Source organism: Solanum pennellii, chromosome 2 (assembly GCF_001406875.1).
Source record: "Solanum pennellii chromosome 2, SPENNV200".
NCBI classification, from domain to species: domain Eukaryota; kingdom Viridiplantae; phylum Streptophyta; class Magnoliopsida; order Solanales; family Solanaceae; genus Solanum; species Solanum pennellii.
In genome coordinates, this window is record NC_028638.1 from 45,434,099 (window position 1) to 45,460,086 (window position 25,988).

At 32.9% G+C, this 25,988-nt stretch overlaps 5 protein-coding genes across 6 annotated transcripts; 3 read left to right on the top strand and 2 right to left on the bottom strand.

The window, feature by feature from the left end:
* Positions 1-43: 43 nt before the first annotated feature.
* LOC107012000 (heavy metal-associated isoprenylated plant protein 28-like) lies at positions 44-3,327 on the bottom strand. Of its 2 annotated transcripts, XM_015211702.2 has the most exons (3): positions 3,206-3,327; positions 1,170-1,245; positions 44-538 (listed from the first exon to the last, which is right to left on the bottom strand). In XM_015211702.2, exons 1-3 carry the CDS (start codon positions 3,209-3,211, stop codon positions 189-191), a joined length of 432 nt encoding a protein of 143 aa, XP_015067188.1. In that variant the 5' UTR covers positions 3,212-3,327; the 3' UTR covers positions 44-188. The 2 variants fall into 2 exon arrangements, with proteins under 2 accessions (XP_015067188.1, XP_015067189.1); XM_015211703.2 differs by lacking the exons at positions 1,170-1,245; positions 3,206-3,327 and adding an exon at positions 794-884.
* Positions 3,328-10,452: 7,125 nt separating this feature from the next.
* LOC107010847 lies at positions 10,453-11,434 on the top strand. The gene has a single exon (XM_015210115.2). The coding sequence runs from the start codon at positions 10,833-10,835 to the stop codon at positions 11,241-11,243; it is 411 nt and encodes a 136-aa protein (XP_015065601.1). The 5' UTR covers positions 10,453-10,832; the 3' UTR covers positions 11,244-11,434.
* Positions 11,435-12,322: 888 nt separating this feature from the next.
* Positions 12,323-12,733, top strand: LOC107010586. The gene has a single exon (XM_015209867.2). The coding sequence runs from the start codon at positions 12,323-12,325 to the stop codon at positions 12,731-12,733; it is 411 nt and encodes a 136-aa protein (XP_015065353.1).
* A 2,863-nt stretch (positions 12,734-15,596) lies between these two features.
* Positions 15,597-16,007, top strand: LOC107010728. The gene has a single exon (XM_015210016.2). It carries the CDS (start codon positions 15,597-15,599, stop codon positions 16,005-16,007), a length of 411 nt encoding a protein of 136 aa, XP_015065502.1.
* Positions 16,008-19,087: 3,080 nt separating this feature from the next.
* On the bottom strand, positions 19,088-22,436 carry LOC107009526 (probable inactive dual specificity protein phosphatase-like At4g18593). The gene is made up of 3 exons (XM_015208870.2): positions 22,330-22,436; positions 19,468-19,744; positions 19,088-19,376 (listed from the first exon to the last, which is right to left on the bottom strand). The coding sequence occupies exons 2-3, from the start codon at positions 19,724-19,726 to the stop codon at positions 19,222-19,224; spliced, it is 414 nt and encodes a 137-aa protein (XP_015064356.1). The 5' UTR covers positions 19,727-19,744; positions 22,330-22,436; the 3' UTR covers positions 19,088-19,221.
* Between the last annotated feature and the right edge of the window lie 3,552 nt (positions 22,437-25,988).

The following is a 25,988-nucleotide window of genomic DNA, read 5'->3' on the forward strand; positions in this document are numbered from 1 at the left end:
GGAAAAGTAAAACACTAGTATGACAATATGAAGGAGAAAAAAGTTACATGCAAGCAAAAGAACAGTACAGATATAGTACACCTTGATTCTGATTTCATTTGTAGCAAATGAAACATATATATAGGGAAAAGTAGAGAGAAAAAGAGAACTGCAAACCCCCTAATAAGCATATTTACTTGTAGCTTAAATCACATTATAGAACAACCAGTTGCGTTGTCATCACTAAACATGTGCCTGGTTCGTTCATCGAAAATGGTATTGTAAGGTAGCTCTGCATAGGACCCGTGAGCATGGCCACTGTAGCCATGCACGCGGTAGTTGTAGGAAGAAGGCGGGGCATAGTAAGTGCCCGGCCTGTTGTAGAATGTATCATAATAATAATGGTGCATATAGTTATGGTATTCAGGATTGTATGGATATGGCCATAGTTCAGCTCTCTTTCCAGTTTTTCTCACTGTTTTGAGGATTTTTTTCTGATCTGCCCATCCTGTTACTGTCACCTTTTGCATGTTCATGTCTATGTCAATGTTGTCCACTCCTGTGAATACCAAAAATGAAACAACGTATTAACTTAAAAGTATTTTTCGAATTGATTAGTCAAACACCGCACTACTCTTACGACTTTAGAAAACAAATTAAAAGAATATGGAATTTAAAAAAAAAAAGGGATCAATTCTTCAAATTATATTAATATTTAATGAGTTTAAGTCCCCAAGAATTATTGGATAATGAGAAAAATCCATTCCATATCCAAGCAATAAGCATAGAGAGTTGGAGACAGGAAAAAACTCACCAGCTGTGTGAATGATGATTTTGGTCATATGTCTATATGGTGGATATATATTAATTCAAATTTCCAACTAAAAGTTGTAAGAAAATTATTTTATAGGAAAAGATCATTGTATAAGATATGCTTTCATATTTATTATAATTCTATTACAAAGCCGGGTAGGGTTGTCTTATCTAAAAAAAATTTATTAAAGAATATGGACTTTAAGCAATGGGCCAAAATTTCTAGCTAAACAACAAAAAATTAATGCTAATTTCATTTAGTTACAAATTAGGACGGATCATAAGAAAATTCATATAGCTTAAAATCAATTTAGCTAGAGAATACCGATAAAATTCAGTAGCTAATCCTACGTTTCTAAAAAGAAGTTAATACCAACCACGAAGTTTCTTGAGAGCTTTCCTTATTTTGCTTTCGCATCCTTGACAATCCAAGTGCACTCTCAATTCCACAATCTAAAATGAATAATGTATAACTCATTCAGAATTTAAGTATATATTACACGATCATCTTTTTATATAAAAAAATATTAACACAATTAAATTATAAATAAATTTGTATGATAAAAATTGATTATAACTAATCTTATAATAAAAATACTGCAGTAGGGTATATTATTGAAATTGTTTAATTTGTATCATCATTCGTAGCACTTTCCCTATTTTAAGCATTTATTTGTTAATAAAAAATATAATCTCTCTTATAACGGCTACGGCGCAATATGGCAAGTCATCATGAAAAACAAAGTAGATCTACCCCATTTTATTTTATTTTTTAAATTATAAGCTTAATTTATTTATTTTTAGCTTAACATTATTAATCAAAAAAGTAGAGATATTGGAGCGGAAGAGTACATTTTCTTACTCTTTGTTGCATTCTTTTCGAGCCACTAACCTTTACTTGATGCAATTATCCTTTTATATATACTCAACAAAAAAGAATAGCTAGTTACATGAACATATATAGTATTAAATTCTCTTCTTTAGCATACTGTGACTAAAAAAGTGTTAATTACTACTAGTATTTATCTTCATTAGACTAGAGGATAAAAAGATGTTAAAAAGATATGCAGATCATATTCATGTACGAGACTACTAGCTAGTATTATCTAGTTATGTGATATTTTTAGCTTTTCGAAGAGAGTTAAATTTAATAATTTTTGTACTATAAATCAACTCAATATTTTAAAATATTGGCAAAAAAAAGTTAAATAGTTCGAAAAGTATTACATACTATCAGAGACAGATATAAAAAAATATGATCACAAGAAACTTTTTTTAGCAGTGGCATTTCAAAATAGAGACTAGTTATAGGTAGCTCTTTCTAGGATGGCAATGAGGCGGGGCGGATGCAGGGTGTGGTAGGTTTAAGACAATGTGGGACGGGGCAGATTTAAGGTTGTGTGCGGCGGATCTAATGCGGGCGGTTTGAAATGAATTTTTAAAAAATTAATGTGGGGCGGGGTGGGTTGCGGGTATATGCGATTTTATATGTTTCAAACTTAATTTTAACTTTTTTACATGTTATAAGAGTGATATAGCATTATTTATTAAGATAATTTCATTACAACTACTAAAATAATCAAGTTAATAAATGAAAATGATTCAATAAAAAATAATACAAGTTCCCCAATTGACCTCTAAAAAACAAAATTTTAAGTGACTATCCTATTAAATTAATACAACTTAATGAAAAATAAATTTATTTTCATGAATTTTATTTTTAGTATCAAACATAACTAGAAAAAGAAAATATTAAAAAAGTTATGTAGGACGGTTTATGCGGGGCGGGTCTATGCAGAGCGGGATGGGACAGATTGAAAATAAAAAGAGTTGTTATGCGGGCGGAGCAAATTAAAAATTTTGCGAATTAAGCTCAACCCGTACCGCCCCATTGCCATCCCTAGGTCTTTCTCATTCCTATCTAGTCTACAACCTCATTCATATTTTCAAATATGTATCGAAGAAGAACAAGACATATCACTATAAAGGAAAACAATAAGAAGAGGAATGTAATGATAACGTACACATATTATTTATAAGTAGAGCGATAAACCCAAAATGAAAACACACACACACACAAAGAAGAAGGCAACTGAACTTACGGCTTCTTCATGAACTCTATATTTGTGTATGAAATTAGTAAATATGTACACATATTAAATTTAGAATCCAGTTATCAGTATTTGAAGTCATTGTAGTATTCAAAATCCATAAATTCAAATCCTGGTTCCATCTATGCACATAGAGTCTCGAAACATATAAACACACACGCTCATGATCGATAGCAAAAGATTATTATACCATGTTATATATTATTCTTTATTTTCTCCTTTGGTTATGAGGTTGTGAATGGTAATTAAGTAACATTTGAACAACAAAAAAAAATAAAATAGACATGAGTTAAGAAGCAGACCGTCATATTGTGTGACTTTGAGAAGATGGAGGAGTTACTAGCAACACAAATGTAAACTTCCTTTAGATGAAATAATTAATGTCTAACTTTAATTCGTGTGCCTTTGTGTGTCTATAGACTATACTAATATTGTGAGTTTATATACACACACAAAACTTGACCTGGACAGGCATGATTATCTATTAATTGGAGCGTATACAATAAGAAAGATAAGGAAAAATATAGCTAAAATTAGTATTTTTTTAAAAAAATGTGGTCCACTCCAACCCACAACATAATCATATTTTCTTTTCTTTTCACATTTTTATTTGACTATATATAGGTTGTTATTAATTTTTGGAGACAAACCTTGTGCTATGAGGGCCACAAAAGTTTCAAGAAAATAATAAGCAATGGACCATGATAGAAAGCACACTGAAGTTGCGGCTTTGATAACTAGCTTAGAGTGGGTCTTTTCTACTTTTTGCCTCCATTTTAGGTTGATTTCAAACTTTTGTCCCTCAAGATAAACGTTTTTGGGGACACAAACTTATATTTTCGCATTAGAAATTTTTACAAGTTATTTTTAGCGTTTTAAAAAAATCTATATCCGAGTTTGATTTTTAAAGAGAAAGATTAAAAATCGGCTTATTTAAAGCTTGAAGGGACAATCGTGCAATCAAATGAGCAAGTGAGCTAGAGTCCACTCATCTATTCAACTCCTTGTTTTGGGGAAAATTAAAAGTAGTTGCAATATATGTACTATATAGTAATGTAATAAAAAAGAATCATTCTAATCTTGAAAATACAACCAACCTTGTATAAGGACAGGCATTATCGTGATAACGATTTTTAATCCATTATAATAGTCCCATTTTATTTTTTTAAGTCCAGTAATATCATATAAATTTACTGACTTTTGCCTTGTTATTTACAAGGATTATTTATTATTATCTCACCACTATTTTCTTTATGAGCTGAATTTTTCAATCTTAGTTTTCGCATACTATAAAGTTTGCTGAAACCATGAAATTGGAATTGTTATAGTAATTAAGAATGTTTAAGAAAAATCATTGAAATTGTAGGGTATTTTACGAAAAGTTTTTAATTTTACTTAAATGTCAAGACTAGTCATGTCGTATGTACATAACACTGCACATTTGATTGAGTATAAAAAAAGTTTTTGACGTATTTCAAAAGGCTTGAAGTTTGCTTTGTTGTTTACATGATATTGACACCTAGCTAGCTGCAGCTAAATCAAAATAGTTAAGTCATCGAAAAGAAATAAAGATCGATCTTCCAAGAATATTTAATTAGGAATATTACTTATTGAGACTTAATAAAGTACAACTAGGATAATGTCTATCATACAAAATTTGAAGGGCTTCAAAAGATGATAGGAATGTTACTCTAAAACTAGATGAAAATTCCCAGAATATTGATCAATTATGTAAGTATGCTATAATACTAATACCTTATTTTGATGTATACTTCAGTTCCTAACTTATGATTTTAGACATATTTTAAATTACTTTTTTTTAATCTCACCCAAACACTACAAAAATGCTTAAAACTCAATCCAAACGTGTGTTAATAGTCAAATTAATGTTGGGTTATGGGTCTTTTTCCCTTCCTATGTGGATAAATAAAAGCCCAATTTGGACCAACCCATTTTTGCCCATAGACCCATTCTTATGAGGCAAATATAAGCCTATTTAGGTCTTATTTTCATATATACAGAGAGTTTTTTCAGCAGCCAAAAAGAAAGAAAGAGAGCAGTTTTCGCAGTCAAAATTCAGCCCTAACAGCCAACTTCAAATTGCGATTCCCGCTTCGTTGCTTGTCCAATTGAGCTGATTTTTGGACAGCATATTATCTTCATCTCAATCTTTGATTAGGAACTGACAGAGTTGGATTTGGTGGCCTGCAACTTCAGTTTTGCTGTCGTGAACAGTAGCTGCGAAATTGATGATTTTGCTCCTTTATTTCTCTAGATTTGGTGCAATCTTATTTTGTTGTTGCTCGTTGTTTGGCACTTTTTTTGTGGCCAATTTTGGAGAACAATATTGTAACTCTTGGTGATTATAGTGGAGCTTTTGGTCCCGTGGTTTTTTACTCTTCACATCGAAGGGTTTTCCACGTAAATCTTGGTGTCTTGTGTGATTGGTTATTATTGCCTTGTTATATTTGTTTGGTTGAATTACTTGCTGCCTTACTATCATATTGCTTGTGGTTGTTTGTCTTCTCTTGGTTCAAAGCGAAAAGGGAAAGTATAGACTTGGGTATTCTTCCGCTGTTATCCTGTCAGGCATTTTTTGTTAGTGCCTTGTCTTTCCCAACAAAGTGGTATCAGAGCATTGGTTATTGTTGATTGTCGTTTTGAATGATGGAGGCAAATATGAGCAAAATGGTGTGTTTAAATGGTAGTAACTATCATATTTGGAAAGGCAAGATGAAAGATCTTCTATTTGTCAAGAAGATGCATTTACCTGTGTTTGCTTCTAATAAGCCTCAGTCTTTGAATGATGAAGAATGGGAATTTGAGCATCTGCAGGTTTGTGGCTATATTAGACAATGGGTTGAAGATAATGTTAGAAATCATATTGTGAATGAGACACATGCCAAAAGTTTGTGGGACAAGCTCGAGACACTTTATGCTTCGAAGACTGGCAACAACAAGTTGTTCCTATTGAAACAATTAATGAATATCAGGTATAAAGAGGGCACTCCTATTTCTGATCATATTAATGATTTTCAGGGTGTTCTTGACCAGCTGTCCGGAATGGGTGTAAAGTTTGATGATGAGATACAGGGACTTTGGCTTCTTAATACTCTGCCAGACTCTTGGGAAACTCTTCGAGTTTCTTTGACTAATTCTGCTCCCAGTGGTGTTGTAACCATGGAATATACTAAGAGTGGTGTCTTGAATGAAGAAATGAGAAGAAGATCTCAAGCCTCATCTTCTTCAGCTTCACACTCCGATGTTTTGGTTACTGAAGATAGGGGGAGAAACAAGTCCAGAGGTCAGAATGATAGAGGTAAAAGTAGAAGCAAGTCAAAGTCTAAATACAAGAATATTACATGTGACTATTGCCACAAGAATGGGCATATCATGAAATATTGTTACAAGCACAAGAGAGATATGAGACAACAAAAGAGAGAAGGCGATAATGAAAATCGTGTTGCTGTTGTTGCTAATGATGATCTTCTTGTTTCTTGTGATGCAAATGCCATTAATCTTGTTCGTGATGAGTCTAGCTGGTTTGTGGATTCTGGTGCTACTTCTCATGTCACGCCAAAGAAGGAATTATTTTCTTCTTATACTCCAGGTAATTTTGGAACGTTGAAAATGGGCAATAATCATGAAGTTGAAGTTATTGGCATTGGGACAGTTTGTTTGGAAAGTAACAATGGTTCCAAACTAGTTCTCAATAATGTCAAGCATGCTCCAGATGTTCGCTTGAATTTGATTTCTGTGGGATATCTTGATGATGAGGGTTATGTTAATACACTTGGTGTTGGCCAGTGGAAGCTTACTAGAGGTTTGATGGTTGTGGCCCGTGGTGACAAGTTGTCTAACTTGTATGTATTTCAGGGCTCCATGTCTAGAGACTCAGTAAATTTGGTGGAGAATGATACTTCATCAGAGTTATGGCATAGAAGGCTGAGTCATATGAGCGAGAAGGGGATTGATAGTTTGGCTAAGAAAAATTTGCTTTCTGGAGTGAAACAAGCAAAGTTGAAGAAATGTGTTCATTGCTTAGCCGGTAAACAGAAAAGAGTTTCTTTTCAGAGTCATCCGCCTTCAAGAAAGCTTGATTTGCTGGAGTTGGTACATTCTGATTTGTGTGGTCCTTTTAAGGTAAGATCTCATGGTGGTGCACTTTACTTTGTGACTTTTATTGATGATCATTCTCGCAAACTCTGGGTATTTCCTTTGAAGTCCAAGGATCAAGTACTTGATGTGTTCAAGAGTTTTCAGGCCTTGGTTGAAAGACAAACAGGGAAGACATTGAAATGCATCCGCTCAGATAATGGTGGTGAGTATATTGGTCCTTTTGATAGATATTGCAGAGAGCAGGGTATTAGGCATCAGAAAACTCCTCCAAAGACTCCTCAGTTAAATGGTTTAGCAGAGAGGATGAACAGAACTCTAGTTGAGAGGGTTAGATGTATGCTTTCAGATGCTAAGCTGTCAGATTCCTTTTGGGCAGAAGCACTTAATACTGCTGCTTATGTTATCAATTTATCTCCTGCTGTTGCTTTAGATGGTGATGTCCCTGACAGAGTTTGGACTGGTAAGAATGTTTCTTATGATCATCTTAGAGTCTTTGGGTGTAAAGCCTTTGTACATGTTCCTAAGGATGAAAGGTCAAAGTTGGATGTTAAAACTAGGCAGTGTATCTTCATTGGTTATGGTCAAGATGAATTTGGCTATCGTTTCTATGATCCTGTTGAGAAGAAACTTGTTAGAAGCCGTGATGTTGTGTTCTTTGAAGACCAAACAATTGAAGATTTTGACAAAGCTGACAAGGCTGATTTTCAGAGTAGTGAGAGCTTAGTTGATGTTGATCCAGTTCCTTTGACTATTGCACCGGAAGAAAATCTTCATAATGATGAAAATCAAGTTGATAATGAAGATGGTGATCATGTTCAGAATGACCGGCATGATGTTGTTGATGCTCCAGTGCAAGATGATGTGGTTGTCCAACAACCAATTATAGATGCTCCAGAGAGTTCTCTCAGACGATCTAGTAGAGAGAGAATTCCTTCATCTCGTTATTCTCCCAATGAGTATGTACTCTTGACTGACGGGGGAGAACCTGAGAGTCTTGATGAGGCCATGGAAAGTGAAGAAAAAGAAAGGTGGTTTGATGCTATGGAAGATGAGATTAAATCCTTGCATGATAATCATACCTTTGATTTGGTTAAGTTACCTAAAGACAGAAAAGCTTTGAAAAACAGGTGGGTTTTTCGGGTGAAACATGAAGATGGTAATCCAGTTCCACGGTACAAAGCTAGATTAGTTGTCAAGGGATTTAATCAGAAAAGGGGAGTTGATTTTGATGAGATATTCTCTCCAGTTGTGAAGATGTCATCCATTCGTGTGGCTCTAGGCTTGGCTGCAAGTCTAGATTTAGAGGTTGAGCAAATGGATGTTAAAACTGCTTTCCTCCATGGTGACTTAGATGAAGAAATTTATATGGAGCAACCGGAAGGTTTTGAAGTCAAGGGTAAAGAGAATTATGTTTGCAAATTGAAGAAGAGCTTGTATGGTTTGAAACAAGCTCCCAGGCAGTGGTACAGGAAGTTTGGTTCTTTTATGAGTCAGCAGGGCTTCAAGAAGACTTCTTCAGACCATTGTGTTTTTGTGCAAAAGTTCTCTGATGGTGACTTTATTATTGTGTTGCTTTATGTTGATGACATGCTTGTTGTTGGTCATAATACTTGCAGGATTCAGAAGTTGAAGCAAGAGTTGAGTAAGTCTTTTGCTATGAAAGACTTAGGACCAGCAAGGCAGATTCTTGGCATGCAGATTGTCCGTGATAGAAAGGCCAAGAAATTGGTATTATCACAAGAGAAGTACATTCAGAAAGTACTTCGCAGATTCAGCATGGACAAAGCTAAGGTTGTCAGTACACCTTTAGCTATGCACTTCAAATTGAGCACGAAACAGTGTCCTTCTAGTGATGATGAGAAGGAAGATATGAAGAAAGTTCCTTATGCTTCAGCTGTTGGTAGTTTGATGTATGCGATGGTTTGTACAAGACCGGATATTGCTCACGCTGTTGGAGTTGTTAGCCGTTTTCTTTCTAATCCGGGAAGAGAACATTGGAATGCTGTGAAGTGGGTTATGAGATATCTCTGTGGCACTTCTAGTCTGAGTTTGTGTTTTGGTACAGGGAAGCCTATTCTTTGTGGTTATACTGATTCAGACATGGCTGGTGATGTTGATACTCGCAAGTCTACTTCAGGGTACTTGGTTACTTTTGCAGGGGGAGCTGTGTCTTGGCAATCTAGGTTGCAAAAATGTGTTGCTCTATCTACTACAGAAGCTGAGCTTATTGCTGTCGTTGAAGCTTGTAAAGAATTGCTTTGGATGAAGAGATTCTTGGGGGAACTTGGTTGTGCTCAAGAGAGGTATGTGCTTTATTGTGACAGTCAAAGTGCTATACATCTTGGCAAGAATTCTACGTTCCATGGTCGGTCTAAACACATTGATGTGAGATACCATTGGATTCGAGATGTGTTGGATTCTAAGTTGCTTGAGCTTGAAAAGATTCATACAAATGACAATGGTTCCGATATGATGACTAAAGCTTTGCCAAGAGGGAAGTTTGAAGATTGTTGCATGGTCGCCGGGATGGCGGTCTCCTCCACATAGTCGTGAGGGGGAGAATTGTTGGGTTATGGGCCTTTTTCCCTTCCTATGTGGATAAATAAAAGTCCAATTTGGACCAACCCATTTTTGCCCATAGGCCCATTCTTATGAGGCAAATATAAGCCTATTTAGGTCTTATTTTCATATACACAGAGAGTTTTTTCAGCAGCCAAAAAGAGAGAAAGAGAGCAGTTTTCGCAGTCAAAATTCAGCCCTAACAGCCAACTTCAAATTGCGATTCCCGCTTCGTTTCTTGTCCGATTGAGCTGATTTTTGGACAGCATATTATCTTCATCTCAATCTTTGATTAGGAACTGACAGAGTTGGATTTGGTGGCCTGCAGCTTCAGTTTTGCTGTCGTGAACAGTAGCTGCGAAATTGGTGATTTTGCTCCTTTAATTCTCTAGATTTGGTGCAATCTTATTTTGTTGTTGCTCGTTGTTTGGCACTTGTTTTGTGGCCAATTTTGGAGAACAATATTGTAACTCTTGGTGATTATAGTGGAGCTTTTGGTCCCGTGGTTTTTTACTCTTCACATCGAAGGGTTTTCCACGTAAATCTTGGTGTCTTGTGTGATTGGTTTATTATTGCCTTGTTATATTTGTTTGGTTGAATTACTTGCTGCCTTACTATCATATTGCTTGTGGTTGTTTGTCTTCTCTTGGTTCAAATCGAGAAGGGAAAGTATAGACTTGGGTATTCTTCCGCTGTTATCCTGTCAGGCATTCTTTGTTAGTGCCTTGTCTTTCCCAACAATTAACATAGGCAAATAACTCCACGAATTGACCTACTACCACTATTAAAAAGACATCTAATTATCCCTAGCTAATATGTCGCTAAAAAATTCTAGCTTGAAATTTTATATAATTCATCGCTTATCCGTAACTAAATGGAACTATCATGAAATTTTTGTTGTTAAGCTACAAAATTTTCTGTTGTACTTGCTTGTTTTCTAGTAATTAGTGTTACTTAATCCAATCCAACCAAGCCAAATACCTTGGATTAGCCTCTTGATGCAGCAGAATTGTCATCTTATTGTTGGAATGAACCAAGAAAAGGGCAGAACAAATTGCATTTGATAAAACTTAGGTCCAGCAACAAGTGAAAAACCACAGCTTTCATTGGTTTGTCCATCTAGTATTTTGTCTCTTCTCATAGTAGTAGACAATAAATTCAGTTTCTCTCAAACAGAGAAGCAAAAATAGTGATCAAGAGCACGCGATCCTTCGATAACAAAGTCAGAATTATTCAAAGCTAGTAATAGCCATGACAGAAAAGGAAGGAGCAATTGTCAAGAAGGGACATGAGGAAGGTTTGAAAATGGCAGTTTCCCTACTCGAAGAATTCGGACTCCCAATGGGACTCCTCCCTCTTGCTGATGTGATCGAAGTGGGATTTGTGAAGAACACAGGCTACATGTGGATCCAGCAAAGTAAAAAAATTGAACACAAGTTCAAAATGATCAACAAAATGGTAAGTTATGACACTGAAATAAATGGATATGTTGACAAGAAAAGAATCAAGAAGCTCAAGGGAGTGAAAGCTAAAGAATTGATGTTATGGCCTCCAGTTAATGAGATAACTGTAGATGATCCTCCCACTGGCAAGATTCAATTCAAGAGTCTGGCTGGCATCACCAAAACATTCCCAATTGAAGCTTTTGCTGCTGGCCAGTAATAGAAATGGAATATATTTTCTGATTTATGACGTTTGTGTGTTTTTCTATATTGTTTCTCGGTTTTTAAGTAACTACGTAGCTCAATAAGAAACTTAATTTGTTATCTTGTCTTCCTTTACTAGGGGCCTTAGCTAGTGATTTGGTGCATATTTATGATAGGCATATAGAAATTATTGTATACGTTAAATAACATCCGAAGTGTTGGTTCTAGAAAATGAAATGTCTAATGTTTTTTCACCCAAAAAACTTGTTGGATTATTGCGAGTAGAACGAATGGGGTGCGCTTTGGAAATGATTGTGCTCACAGTAACACTGGGTAGCCAAAGGGGAAGCAGATAATTGCTAATCAAAGCCAAAAAAAGCAGGGCATTTCTCATTTTTATAGGAATTTCGTATTAAAAATAATGGCATCTCTAATTATATCCCCAATTAAAAGTTCGGAAAAAAAATTCATTTTTGCAGTCTAACTAAATTAACCCAAGGTCAGGTATACACCAAATCCTAAGGAAATTATAAAATCATACAAGAAAAAACCTTTTTTTGAAAAAATTTTATTCTTCGTGATTGAAAAATAAAAAAAGATGGAATGTTTTAAATACCACAGAGAGATGTTTTTACTAAGTAATCCTTTAATTAATATACCATGGCGTCGAATGCCTGTTGATGTAGAAAAATTGTCATCTTATTCTTGGAATGAACAAAGAAAAGGGCAGACAAATTGTATTTGATAAAACTTAGGTCCAGCAAAAAGTGAGAAGTGATAACTATAGATAAATCAAGAATCAAAAAAGTATTTCTTTATTTTCTGATTTATAATTTGATAAACTAAAGAATATTTACCACCTATAATTGCAAGCATGACTTGAGCACCATGTTCTTGCACAATTTCAGAACGTGAATGGTGTGATTTTGCGTAGTTTAAAAAAAATAAATATTCTGCCAGATATTTTGGGATCACATCTGATACGAGTCAACGATAACCATAGCTGGTTTTTCCTCAATAAATTCAGTTTCTTTGAAGCAGAAATAATAGTAGTAAACAAGAAGAAGCATTGTTTTGAGAATTCAAAGTTATTACATGGCAGAGAAGGAAGGAGCAATTGTGAAGAAGGGGCATGAGGAAGGTTTCAAAATGATGATTTCCCTACTCGAAGAATTCGAACTCCCACTTGGGATCTTCCCTGTTGTTGATGTGATCGAAGTGGGGTTTGTGAAGAACACAGGCTACATGTGGATCAAGCAAGCAAAAAAAGTTGTGCACAAGTTCAAAATGCTTCCCTCACCGGCAAGTTATGACACTGAAATAAGTGGATACATTGAGAAGAAGAGAATCAAGAAGCTCAAGGGAATGAAAGCTAAGGGGCCCATAGTGTCGCCTTCAGTTACTGAGATGATTGTGGAGGATCCTCCCACGGGTAATATTCAACTGAAGGGTTTGGCTGGCATCAGCATAACTATCCCACTGGAATATTTTGCTGCTGGACAGTAAGGGAAAAACATCAACAATGCATATTTTCTGACTTCAAAGTATCCAAGTGGTATTAAATAAATTGATCAATTATTCTTGTTTGGCCTAAAAAATAAAATGTTATGTCTTTTTTATAGCAATGTTCTGTTCTTTGTGATAAACATGTACTATTATTGAAGTTAATGCATCATTCTTCTTCTTAAACTCTCTTCATATTTGTGTTAATTAAATTACTAAATACGCTAAACTTCATTTGCACAGAATCCTGGCACATGAAGTTCAAATCCTGGCACCACTCATGTGCACAAAATCTCAAAACATATAAACGGACACTGTAAAACCCACAATCAAAAATTTATCATTTCTTTTCACATTTTTATATGAGCATAGGTTGTTAATTTTTGGAGACGAATCTTGTGTTATGAGGGCAATAGAAGTTTCAAGAAAATCATAAGAAGGAGAATTGGGTCATGATAGAAACCACACTGAAATTGTGGCTTTGATAGCTAGCTACAGTGGGTCATTTGTACTTCAATTTCTTCCATATTTTGTGTTTTGTTTGTTAGGACCAAAAACTTTTTTGCGGGACATAATTAAATTTCACAAAATATGTCCTTAAAGAACTAATGTTATACTAGCTAGGCATAAGTTCAATTGCTTAAGACGAAAAATAAAAATCAACTCATATAAAAGATGATAAAATAAAGATCAAATCGGGACAATCGTGCAGTTACATGGGATAGAGTCCACACATCTATTCTATTCCTGTTTTGGCGAAAAGGTAATTGTTATATATGGTAAATATGTAGTTTGAAATAACAAATAAATTCATTCTAATCATGATAATACAATCAACCTTAAGATGGCCATTATCATGATAACGATTTTTTAAAACAATAGTCCCCCTTTTTTTTTTTTTTTAATAAGCCATCATCTGGGTTGTGGACATAAGGTGTGGGATGTTAGGCTTGACCATGGCTATTCATAACAAAAAATTACAATTACTTAGAGAGGAAACATGGATTGAAGAAACACGAGAAACAAGTAGCACCAAAACTTACTATGAAAGAATTAGCGTATACAAGTTCCTTTCATACTAAGCATTAGGGGTGGCAATTTTAGTTCATATTAATAAATGAGTTTATTTTGTCCATATTTAATGCCTTGAGTTACTCTTATTTAAATTGGTTCAATATGAACTTCAAACTATTTTAAGAGTCTCTACAAATATGGTTAAATATAGGTATTCATATTGATCTATATTAGATCACTTATTTTCACTTTTACTCAAAATTTTTAATTGTACTAAAATAATAAAAAATAAAAATTTTTAGAAATTTAATTAATTTTCAAATTTAATTGAAAAATAATTTTTTTTTGTCTTTGGAAAACAAAAAATTTTAGGAGTAGGTTGGTCGAAGGTTTGGGGGTAAAATAAATATTTTGTTTTTGTAAAAATAGATTTTTTTTGTTTTTAATTAGGGGTAGGTTGGTGGAAAGTAGAGGGGAGGGGGGTGGCAGGGTGGGTGCCAGGGGGAGGAGTTAATTTTTTTTTTCTTCCAAATTCTTTTTTTTGTTTTTGAAAAATAAAAAAATTAGAGGTAGGTTGGTGGAAGGGAGTGGGGTGCCGGGGGAGGGGGTAAATTTTAATTTTTTTTTTTTTGCAAAAACAGATTTTTTGTTTTTGAAAAATAAAAAAATTTAGGAGTAGCTTGGTGGAAGGTGAGGATGTCCGGAGGTAGGAGGTAAAGTTTTTCTTTTTTTAAAAAAAACAGATTTTTTGGTTTTTTGAAAACAAAAAAAAATTAGGAAGTAAGTTGGTGGAGAGGGAGGGGGTAATTTTTATTTTTTTTTTGAAAAAACAGATTCTTTTTTGTTTTGAAAAACAAAAAAATTTTAGGGGTAGGTTGGTTAAAGGTGGGATGAGGGTAATGTGGGGAGGGGTACATTTATGTTTTTGAAAAACAAATTTATTTAAATGGGTTAGAATCATTTTACCCAAATCATATTTGATCAAACTCATATTATATTTGGATGGATTGTATTCCAAATCATTTTTTGTCAAATCATATTCAATCATGCAGATTCGATCCAATCCAACCGTCCCCTACTAAGCATGTAAAATATTAACTAAACAAAAAATCACACTTTTCTTATCTACATCTCGGCTAGGGAATTGTCGTTTATCCAGTAAATTTAAACCTTTAACCTCCGTTTGTAATTGTTGGTATAAGAGGTAGAAGGTTCCATCTCCACTAATAGCAGCTAATTTAGCTAAGTGATCAGCCACATTGTTCGTTTCTCTCAAACAATGGAATATATGATAATTAGCATTGCTCAAAATCTTTAATTTATTTGATAGTGGATAGTTTTCAACTTCAAGTTGGTAGTGAATATTCCTAATTATTCGGTACTCCATTTTTAACATATTTCAAAGGCAGCAGTTTGCATTGTTGTTTACATGATATTAACGTACACCTACCTAGCTAGCTACCTCTCATTGAACCTTTTTGGTTGTTTTAATTTTGGTCTCACAATACTTAAGTAATTGAAAAGTAATAAAGATCTTCTAAGAATATTTAAGACAAGTTAGTTTTTTTAGAATGTTGATTGCTGAGAGTAAAGAATATTTACCTACAAAGACTTATAATTGCAAGCGTGACTTGAGCACCATGTCTTGCACAATATCAGAATGTCAATGGTGTGATTTTGCATAGTTAATTCAAAAAAGATATTCTGCCAGGTATTTTGGGATCATATCTGATACGGTCAACGATAACCATAGCTGTTTTTCCTCAATAAATTCAGTTTCTTTGAAGCAGAGAAGCAAAAATAATTGTAGTAATCAAGAAGAAGCATTGTTTTGAGAATTCAAAGCTATTACATGGCAGAGAAGGAAGGAGCAATTGTGAAGAAGGGGCATGAGGAAGGTTTCAAAATGATGATTTCCCTACTGGAAGAATTTGAATTCCCACTGGGGATCTTCCCTGTTGCTGATGTGATCGAAGTGGGGTTTGTGAAGAACACGGGCTACATGTGGATCAAGCAAGCAAAAAAAGTTGAGCACAAGTTCAAGATGTTCCACACACCGGCAAGTTATGACACTGAAATAAGTGGATATATTGAGAAGAGGAGAATCAAGAAGGTCAAGGGAATGAAAGCTAAGGGGCCGATAGTGTCGCCTCCAGTGAATGAGATGATTGTGGATGATCCTCCCAATGGCAATATTCAATTTAAGGGTTTGGCTGGCATCAGCAGAACTCTCCCACTTGAATTTTTTGCTGCTGGCCAGTAAGGGAAAAACATCAATGCATATTTTATGGTTCATGACGCTTGTGTTTTACTTCATCAATAGAAGTCCAATTGGTATTAAGCAAAACGATTAATTCATTATTATTTGTGTGTTAATTGTGTTAGAGCATTGCAGTTTTTGTTTGGCTTAAGAAATGAAATGATAGCAATGTCCTGTTCTTTGAGATAAACATGTATTATAATTATTATTGAAGTTAATGCATCATTCTTCTTCCTGAACTCTCTTCACCAAATGATTTAGAGCAGTAAGCACATATGACAGAACAACATATTTAAAAGGCATAATACATAAATATGCCCTTTAACTTGGCTTCGAATCACATTATGCCCTTCAACTTTGGGTGTGCACAAGTAGACACTTAAACTTGTATAAACTTGAACAAATAAACACACATGTCATCCAACATGTCATTTTTTGTCCTACGTGTATTTTGCCATGTAGGACTCATGTATTTATTTATTTAAAAATTAGATAGTTAAAGTGCCTATTTGTGCATCATGAAAGTTAGAGGTCAAAGTTAAAATTTTAAGCCAAGTTTAGAGTTCAATATATGTATTATGCCTATTTAAAAAGACAGACGATATTGTTAGCAACTCCATTAAAACTATAATTGCTTGTGATCGATTTTACATCAAAAAACAGTCTGCTTTCTTTCAAATATCAGTTATTAGAATTCAGAACCCGTAAAGTTCAAATCGTGGTACCATCTATGTGCACAGAATCTCGAAACATATAAACAGACACACTCATGATCGACAGCAAAGATTATTATACCATTTAAATGTGGTACAACTCACAATCACATATTATCTTTTCTTTTCACATTTTTATCTGAGCATAGGTTGTTAATTTTTGTAGACAAATCTTGTGCTATGAGGGCCACAAAAGTTCCAAGAAAATATTAAGGAGGAGAATTTGGTCATGATAGTAAGCACACCGATGATAGCTAGCTAGAGTGGGTGATTTGTACTTTAATTTCTTCCCCATTGTGTGTTTTGTCCATCAGGACCAAAAACTTTTTTTGTGGGGCATATGTATATTTCACATTATAATATCTTACAAAATATGTCTCGTGTCCTTAAAGAACTTATGTTCCTCTAGCTAGGCATAAGTTCAATTGCTTTAAGACACTAATATGTTAAATGATAGTTTTCAACTTCAAGTTGGTCGTATCCTTGGTTATCAGCATGTTGTTGCGGCTACAAATTTGGAGTCGAGGGCTTCAGAAATAAAAGAGGACAACGAAGCAATTCACAAAATTCTTCAAACAGTTTATCTTTCAGGTTTCCTGGTTTTTGTAGTAATTATATTTTGTTGTTCATGTTCCTCTTAATAGAGAAGGCTTGTTTAATTCTGGAGAAATATTTCATATAATTAAAATAGTTTTTTAGGACAGTATCTAGCACAACTCAAGCATTTCTTGTATTTGCTTATAAAATATTATATTACTGTTGTTATAATATCTATATTTCCTCAACAAAAATAAATATTTTAATTTTTTTTTTATCTCACCCAAACGCTAGAAAATAACTTAAAAGCAACCATTGCCTTGGAGTCTTGGGTGCAACAAAATTGTCATCATCTTGGAAAGAACAAATGGAAAAAGGGCTGACAAATTGCGTTTGATAAAACTTGAAAGCAGCAACAAATGAAAACTGTTATTTATTGATAAATCAAGATCAAAAGAGTTGAAAAAGTATTTTTGTATTTTCTGATTCATAGTTTGAAAAACGAGAGAATGTTTAGTTAAAAAATATGAGTATACAAAATCGAACCGAAAATCAAATCAAATTATAAATCAAGTTAAATTTAAAAAAAAATGATTAATAGTTTGGTTTGACTTGATTTTGTATTGGAAAAAAAAATTGACTATACTTGGATTGGTTTATATCTTAAAATGTTAGTCAAAGTTTTTATAGTTTGACTCTAAAATAGAAATCATTACAAACAATACCGGACGGAGGGAGTATTTATTTTGAATAACTTCTAAATATTACTTATACGTTTTCATAATATTTATCTTATAACATATTCCTTTAAAAAAAAATTGATACTTAGAATTTTGAATCGTCAAATAAAAGTTATAGTCCATAGATATTAGTAATTTCAATAAAGTTCTATTCAAAATCAAATGAATATATCAATGCTAACAAAATAAATTAATTCAAAAACTAAGAATAACAATAATGCTGAATAATTGTTCTTTAGTTTTACATTGGTTTAGACATTTAAATACATAACCCAATTTTAATTTTTCTTTAATATTTAATCGTGTAATTAGTACTTATTAGACTTATTTTAGCATGATTTAGTACTTTTAAAATAATGATAATTTTCATTATGACTCGTCGATTTGCAATATTAATTTTAAATGATTTCATCATTATTTTTTACTGAATATTTTAGTATATTCACTCATGTCATATTTGTGTTATTTTTTAAGAAACATCTTAGATGATTTTATTTAGTTGAACTTAAGAAATATTTGGAGCACAAGTTAAGTACATGTTATTATGAAATACTATACCGAAAAAATCCGAAATGTATTAGTTTGTTTGATTTAAAAATTTGACACAAATAGTTTGATTTGATATTTGAAAAATTTGAACCAACCCGAAAAACCTGAGTTTTGTTAATTTGATTTAGGTTTATAAGATTAAAATTTTAACACAAATAGTTTGATTGATATTTGAGAAATTCACACCTAATAGAGACCTTTAATTGCAAGCATGACTTGAGCTGCATGTGTTGCAGACTTGCATAGTAATAAAATATATATATTCTGCCAGATATGATCAGCGATTGTTGAGAGTATACAAAACTTTTCCAGCTGAAGCTTTTGCTGCTGGTCAGTAACGGATGCATATTTTCTCATCATCCTTAAAACTTGCACTTGTATCCATTTGGTAAAAACAATAATTGACCAGTTCATTATTATTTGTGTTGCAGTTTTTGTTCTATTGAAGTTAATGCATGATTCTTCTTCCTGAACTCTCTTCACCAAATGACATAGAGCAGTGAGCACATTTGACAGAAAAACATATTTGAAGAGACAAACGATATTGACAGCAACTCCATGAAAACTATAATTGCTTGTGATCAACTTTACATCAAATACTCCACCAATAAAAAAGAGTCACAGGTAGGAGGACTGTTAGTTCTTAACTGATTTACATAACTAATAAACAGAAAACATTTAAAGATGACACTCATCTAGTCGACTCTTGTGCAGCTGAAATGCAGGGTTAATCCATGCTCCACAGTTGCACTGCATGCCTGCCCAATTGAAGTAACCAAGCCTAGCTTTGCAACCCAGGCACTGAAGCTTATCTTGGACACAACCATCTTCAACTGTTAGATGAGAATGAGTGACATTAGTAATTTGAAAGTATAGAAGGCAATTTTGTATAGGAATAAAAGAACAGTTAGGAATGAGACTAACCAACTTGCATCCATTTCATGGGCTCAACAAAAATAGAGGTGCATTGAGGTGGCTCGTTGTAGGGATTGTCGCTTCTCTTTTTCCACTTGAAACATTTTTGGCCTTCACCAGGTTCATGTGGAACAACTTGCTCTTCTGATGCCACTATCCTTCGGCATTTCTTGCAGCGGTATATAACTTGAGGTTTTGGATCAATACTATCAATAGAGGCTTCTTGAGAACTATCAATACTAACATCAGAGTTATTAGCTGCTTCCATGGTACTAGGTCAGTTTATCTGTTTACAACCAATGGAAATCACAGTATAAGAGAAGAATATTGCAGAGCTACCATGCATATTCATCACAAGGAGAAACTATCTAAAAAATATGCATGTGTAAGAATAACCATGATTTACTACATAGACTCATGAAATGTGACAAGACATGTAGCCCATTTTGTGAAACCCATGAAAATGCCTGTATAACAAGTTAACCAAGAATCTTTAAAGACCATGACAGATATAGTGCAACATATCGATGCCTTGAATAATTCTATATGGTTGATGCTCACTTCACCCCCATTATCTAACATTTCACAAATCACTTTTCAGCACAGAAGTTGTTACCAGTCAGCAACCTCAAATGACATAAAGCAATTACAGGTATGTACATATAAAATGAAGCTATAACAGAAAGCCGTACCGTCAAATTAATATGGTAAAGGTGAATGCAATATGTTGCGGAAATATCGTGGGTTAGCTAGCACACAATCACAAACAAAGAAAGTAGAAAAGAAGAATAACACACGGATTTAATGAGGTTCGGCTAGGTCTATTCCTCCCAGCAAAAGTAGAGAGTTGAAAGAAAAACAAGTTTTACAAAGCTTTAGAATCCCCAAGTACATACCCTATATATAGATCCCAACTAGTCTCAAACCTATAAGGAGAAGTTTTTTCAATCCTATAAGGACAATATTTCCTTTTCCAAATCTATTAGGACAAAAGAGTCTCCTAAACTAATAGGGAATTATAGTCTCCTAAAATAAACAAGAGAATAATTCAAGACATAATTAACACAATAAAGTAGGGTTGGACAAATTTTAAACAATAAGCAAAAATGCCACAAAAATAAAAATAGCATATCATAAAAAGATCTAATTCCTCAATCAGAACTAGAACAATTTGCTTCTTGTAACATTAACTCACCATAGAGAAACTTTGAGATTAAAATCATGCTCACAAACAACTCTATGACCTTAGGATTGCAAATGAATATCCATGTTACGGTACTACGTATAATTGCAACTTTATTTAAAAAACTGCACATTACAACTAGTGACAAAAGCCGTTAATTCAATAACAGAGATGCTGGGAGGGCATATGTGCAATATACCAATAAACCATCATCCAATTATTAAATATCAGGTTCTGTGATTACAACCTGGTACCTGATCAGAGGCGGATCTAGAATTTCATGAAGATGGTTGCACAACTAGGGTTCAAATTAACCCACAGTCGGTGTATACACTTAACTATATCAATTAATCATAGTTAAGTGATACATTAAAGTAACAATACATATTAATTATTTATAATTTAGTTATAATCATGTGTGAGAAGACATGTGTCAGTATATTGGTTTGGTAGGTATAAACACCGTATGCCCATAAGTTTTCCCGCACTACTACCATTATGGTTTGGTAGGTATAAACACCGTATGCCCGTAAGTTTTCCCGCACCACTACTATTATGGTTTGGTAGGTATAAACACCGTATGCCCGTAAGTTTTCCCGCACCACTAGTATTATGGTTTGGTAGGTATAAACACCGTATGCCCGTAAGTTTTCCCGCACCACTACTATTATGATATACATTGAGAATAATTTAGTGAGCAAACAATAATTAGTAGCAGATATGTAATTAGGTTGTAGTTGGCAATGGTAAACAAAGGAAAGAAAGAAAAGAAAGGTAAAAGTAAAAGAAAAGCTATAGGAACAAGAATAGGTGGATTTTCATCCCTCCTCCTTGCGGAAACAAAATAGTTCAATCTGACTAGTGCACCTCTCAGACCATGGGTATGAGAATTATGCATACAAATATACCTAGTTTGAAGGGGTAGCCATGGATTCACGTGAACCGAAATTCACCCTTAAGATCCACAATTGCCCCTGATTGCAGAACCACACAACAGAATGAAACTAGATAGGACTTGCAATCAATCAATCAAACAACTACCTCAAATCTCAATCCCAAAGGACCCAAATAGTTAGAGTAAACTATATGAATCTTCTATATATATATTCTGCACTATTCAGATTTTTTCCCTTCCACCAGATAGGAGTATCGCTACCTCAAATGACATATCTCAATTCCAAATGTCCCAAGTAGTTAGAAACAATTATACGAAACTTCTATATATGTTCCACACTATTTGGAGTTTTTCCATTCCAATACTCAACAATTCATACTTTTCTCTAAAAGGTAGATGTTCTCTAAATCTTAAGACTCATTCTTACACTGACATACAAGTCTCACACCCTTCAACTGCTGATACGCATTAAGAGGAAAAAGTAAATACTAGAGCACTATATCAATAGATCAAAAGAACCGACCAAAATTGGATATCACAATATGCTAAACTAGACTTTAATCCCTTTTCATTAATTAAAGTATATAAAACTGTCTATAAATCACAATAACATAGAATCATGTGCATGGATAGATAACAAAACTTTACAGAGAAACAGATTACAATAGGGCACTACAATTATTATACAAACAAATTATTCTCCAGACATGGAAAAGACTAATTTTAGATTTTTCTTTACATGAATTTAACGAAGAAACATAAAGATCAGAAGGGGAAAGAGATAATAACTTACAATTTATTCTTTGCAGAAGAGAGAAGTGCGTTTTTTTTTTTTTTTTGCAGAAGTAAAAGAAGTGCGAGGATTTCCGTCGGAAAAAGAACGAGTTTGTAGGCATGGAGGAGTAAATCGGTATTTGAAGGTTTGGGTTTAGTCAAGTCCGAAATCGATTGGGTTTAGGGTTTGGGCTTATAAGTCCGAAATCGATTGGGTTTAGGGTTTGGGCTTATAAATCCAATATCATTTGGGCTTAGGGTCTCCAAACGGTTTTGGGCTTACAAGCCCATGTCCAATCCTGCTATCCTAATTCCCCAATAGGTGAAATGCAGAAAATAGCCAAATTTGGGATTTCTATTAATATATCATGGCGTAAAATCATAACTTTAGACACGAGGAATTAAAGTTGAAAACATTTGTGTCTGAAAATACAAATTTTATTTAAAATTAAGAGATCACATGCATGAATGAAGTTTAGTCACTTATGTATGAAGTTTATGTATATATTTCTCTCTTTCTCAAGAACAAGACATTGATAATATATTAAATTGACAACAATTTGTAATATACTAATAATTCTTCATTCGGAAGGGTGAATTTATAGTCAAAAAATGGAGCAAGTGAACTACTTATTTTATATATTCTTTTTTAAAAAATTGTATAATATTATCAACACTTACATAGGTAAATAATGCGCTTGATTAAATCGTAAAAAATTGATATTATACCCCAAATCAGAGGGAGAAAAAAGGTAGTATATTAAAAAATAAAGCTAAATAATTATTGAAGTAGTGTTCATGCTCGTGGCCAGTAAGTTTTACACGTACTTAACATTTATACTGTAAAAATATTTACTCAATCAGTCTATTTATAAATTTAATTATGATACAAATAAATTCATACCATGAACATAATTCTAGCCTACTCATAGAAATTGGAATCGTAAACAACCAATCATCAAAAGGTTAAAACACTGATGATGCAACTAATCTTTGCATGATCAATATATAATTTCAAATCCAATTCAAGTTTATCAATTTTGTTTAAAGTGACTGATAAGGATGCTTGCTTTTGCTAATCAGTTGCTTCTAATTAAGAAAGTCCTTAGATGCTAATTGACAGGTGATGAAATAACATTTGAAGCATTTATAACCATCTATTTACAATTATTAATAGGTATAAGACATTAAAGTCATTATAAGTACAAATTAATTAGATCAGTGATTAGTCCTGCCTTTAATTTATTAAGCATTATATGAAAACGAAATGGCCGCCATTTTCTAATGACATTAGAATAGAGAGTACGTCATCATGTCTCCTGAACAAAACATTATGCTTTCTTATCTTATTTATTACTATTCAGAAGAAAATTCTCTCTTTTTTTTTAACTTAATATTCAATTAAACTGTGTGACTTCTCTTTTCTAATCCATTTTTAGAACAAATATTAAATTTCTATACTTTGCAAGTTCTTTATTCAATATTTAGTTCACCTTAATAATTGATATATCTACGAAATTTAAAAAATAATTTAAATATATTATATACATTTTTATAATCACAAAATTCAAAAGTTATTGTAAAAATAAATAAAATTTAAAAGATTCCGTTCAAATCACTTATATCATTATCATTTTTCTGTTAACTTGTGGCTAATAGCACAATAGAGTAAGAGATTATGCTTCATACTTATATATAAAATATACAATAAATCGAGCGATCCCACAAATTAACGTGACCCAAATTTTGTTTGATGCATAAAATAGATTCCTTTTTACTTCCAAATTTTTGGGGTCTACACTTTTCGTACGTGTTGATAGTATATGTTTTGCTTCTATGAAATAGATTCCTTTTACTTTTAAAGAGTATCATCATTACACGGATTCCATGATAAGGATTTATTTTTTTTTTGTTGTTATTTGGATTTTTTCGTAAAGTTAATTATTCAATTTTGCTGACCAATAGATTCTTATAATTAGAGAACTATTCTATTCCAGAAAAAGAAGAATGAAATGTTTTATATTTTGTCATGATTTGTGTTCATGGATATATTCAGTTCACAATTATCACTCAAAGCTCAACCAAGAGATCCTCATGTGAAAGAAATTGTAACGTATGAAAATCCTCCTTGAGTACGAGAACTTCATTTTTAGAGTTATAAGCCAGGAAGTAATTAAAGGGCAGGTTCATTATAATTTTTAATAGATTAGGACCAAATATGTCATCCATCGGTTAACCTTTTAGTCCTATATAATATTTTGTTGTAAATTTGAACCTTCCATTTAAAAACGGATCAGAATAGGGCTAAATATATCCTTTTATTACCATAATTTGCTTAAATATAGTATTTTGATTTTAAATATTACTCTTCCGTTAATATTTTCAGTTCAAATATATTATTTCCAGAGAGACGTGTAACAAACTCAAAATAAAATCACTCGCTCCAAATTTTAATTACTAGATTCTTTTAGAAAACCACCCGTTCAATCCATCCCCGATCGCCGATCCATTTCATCCGCTTCAAGTTCTTTTCTTGTTTAAAATAATAGTGGCTAAATAATGAGATCATTTTGTTAGTAACTAATGCTAAAATTATACTGAGCATGAAGTTAGATTTCCGTGTCAAACATCCCTACCTAGTCAACATCTTTATATATATATATATGCATGAAATGTGAAACACAATATTATTAGTAGTTTAGCCTTTAGCTAGGCATGTGTATATATCAATCATTCAAGTCAAAACTCTTTCATAATGAGTTGCATGCGGTGATGGTTTCGTATACTATAGTCCACTTATACCATAAAATATTATATTTTCTGTTTATTTTTAATTGTTATAATTTTTTTGCTTTAGAGTTAATTATAAAGATTTTGATTAATATTTTATTATTTGTTTTTCATCTTATTGATATGCAAAAAAATTATAATATATAGTACTTTTTGTATAATTTTTGTATATTTAAATATTTTGTTTAAAATATCAAATTAATATAATTAATTTAATTTAACTTTAAAAATAAGTCATATCAAATTTTTAAAAAGAAAACATGACAAATAAAAATAAACAGAAGGAAGTATGGATTAGATCAATCCACTTGAATAGAAATCATGATGATTTTCCATATTTTTAGTGTTATTTCCTAATAACCAAAATTCAAAAATTTTAATTACCACTTGTAGTCATGTGATAGAAATAGCTAGAGAATGTGACTAATGAAAGAAAGAAGTATAATTTGTACAAGTCACATAGAAAAGCGAGAAAGAAGTTACCTACAAAGTGATGAATACTCTTAATGGTATAATGCGGCCCTTTTGAAGAAGACATAATATCATGTTAGGAGTATTTTTAAGTCATTTTAGACCAACAACTAGTAATTCCAAGTCGATGTTTCATGAGATAAGTTTGGAGTTAGCAAAATAATTATCTATGGATCAATTTATCACCTTTACTAGTATATTTGAAGATTCACACACAAAAACATATGTACAGTTGCTAAATATGATATGATGAGTGACACACGTTTAAAAGTTTTTTTAAGCTGTTTTGGTACCGCAAGCAGAAGATAATAAAGATTTCTTAACAAACTATTATTAAGAGAAAATAAAAAAATTAAAAAAACAGCCGTCGAGCACGATAACTGATCTAGTTCCATCTAAAAGTGACTAGCAATTAAT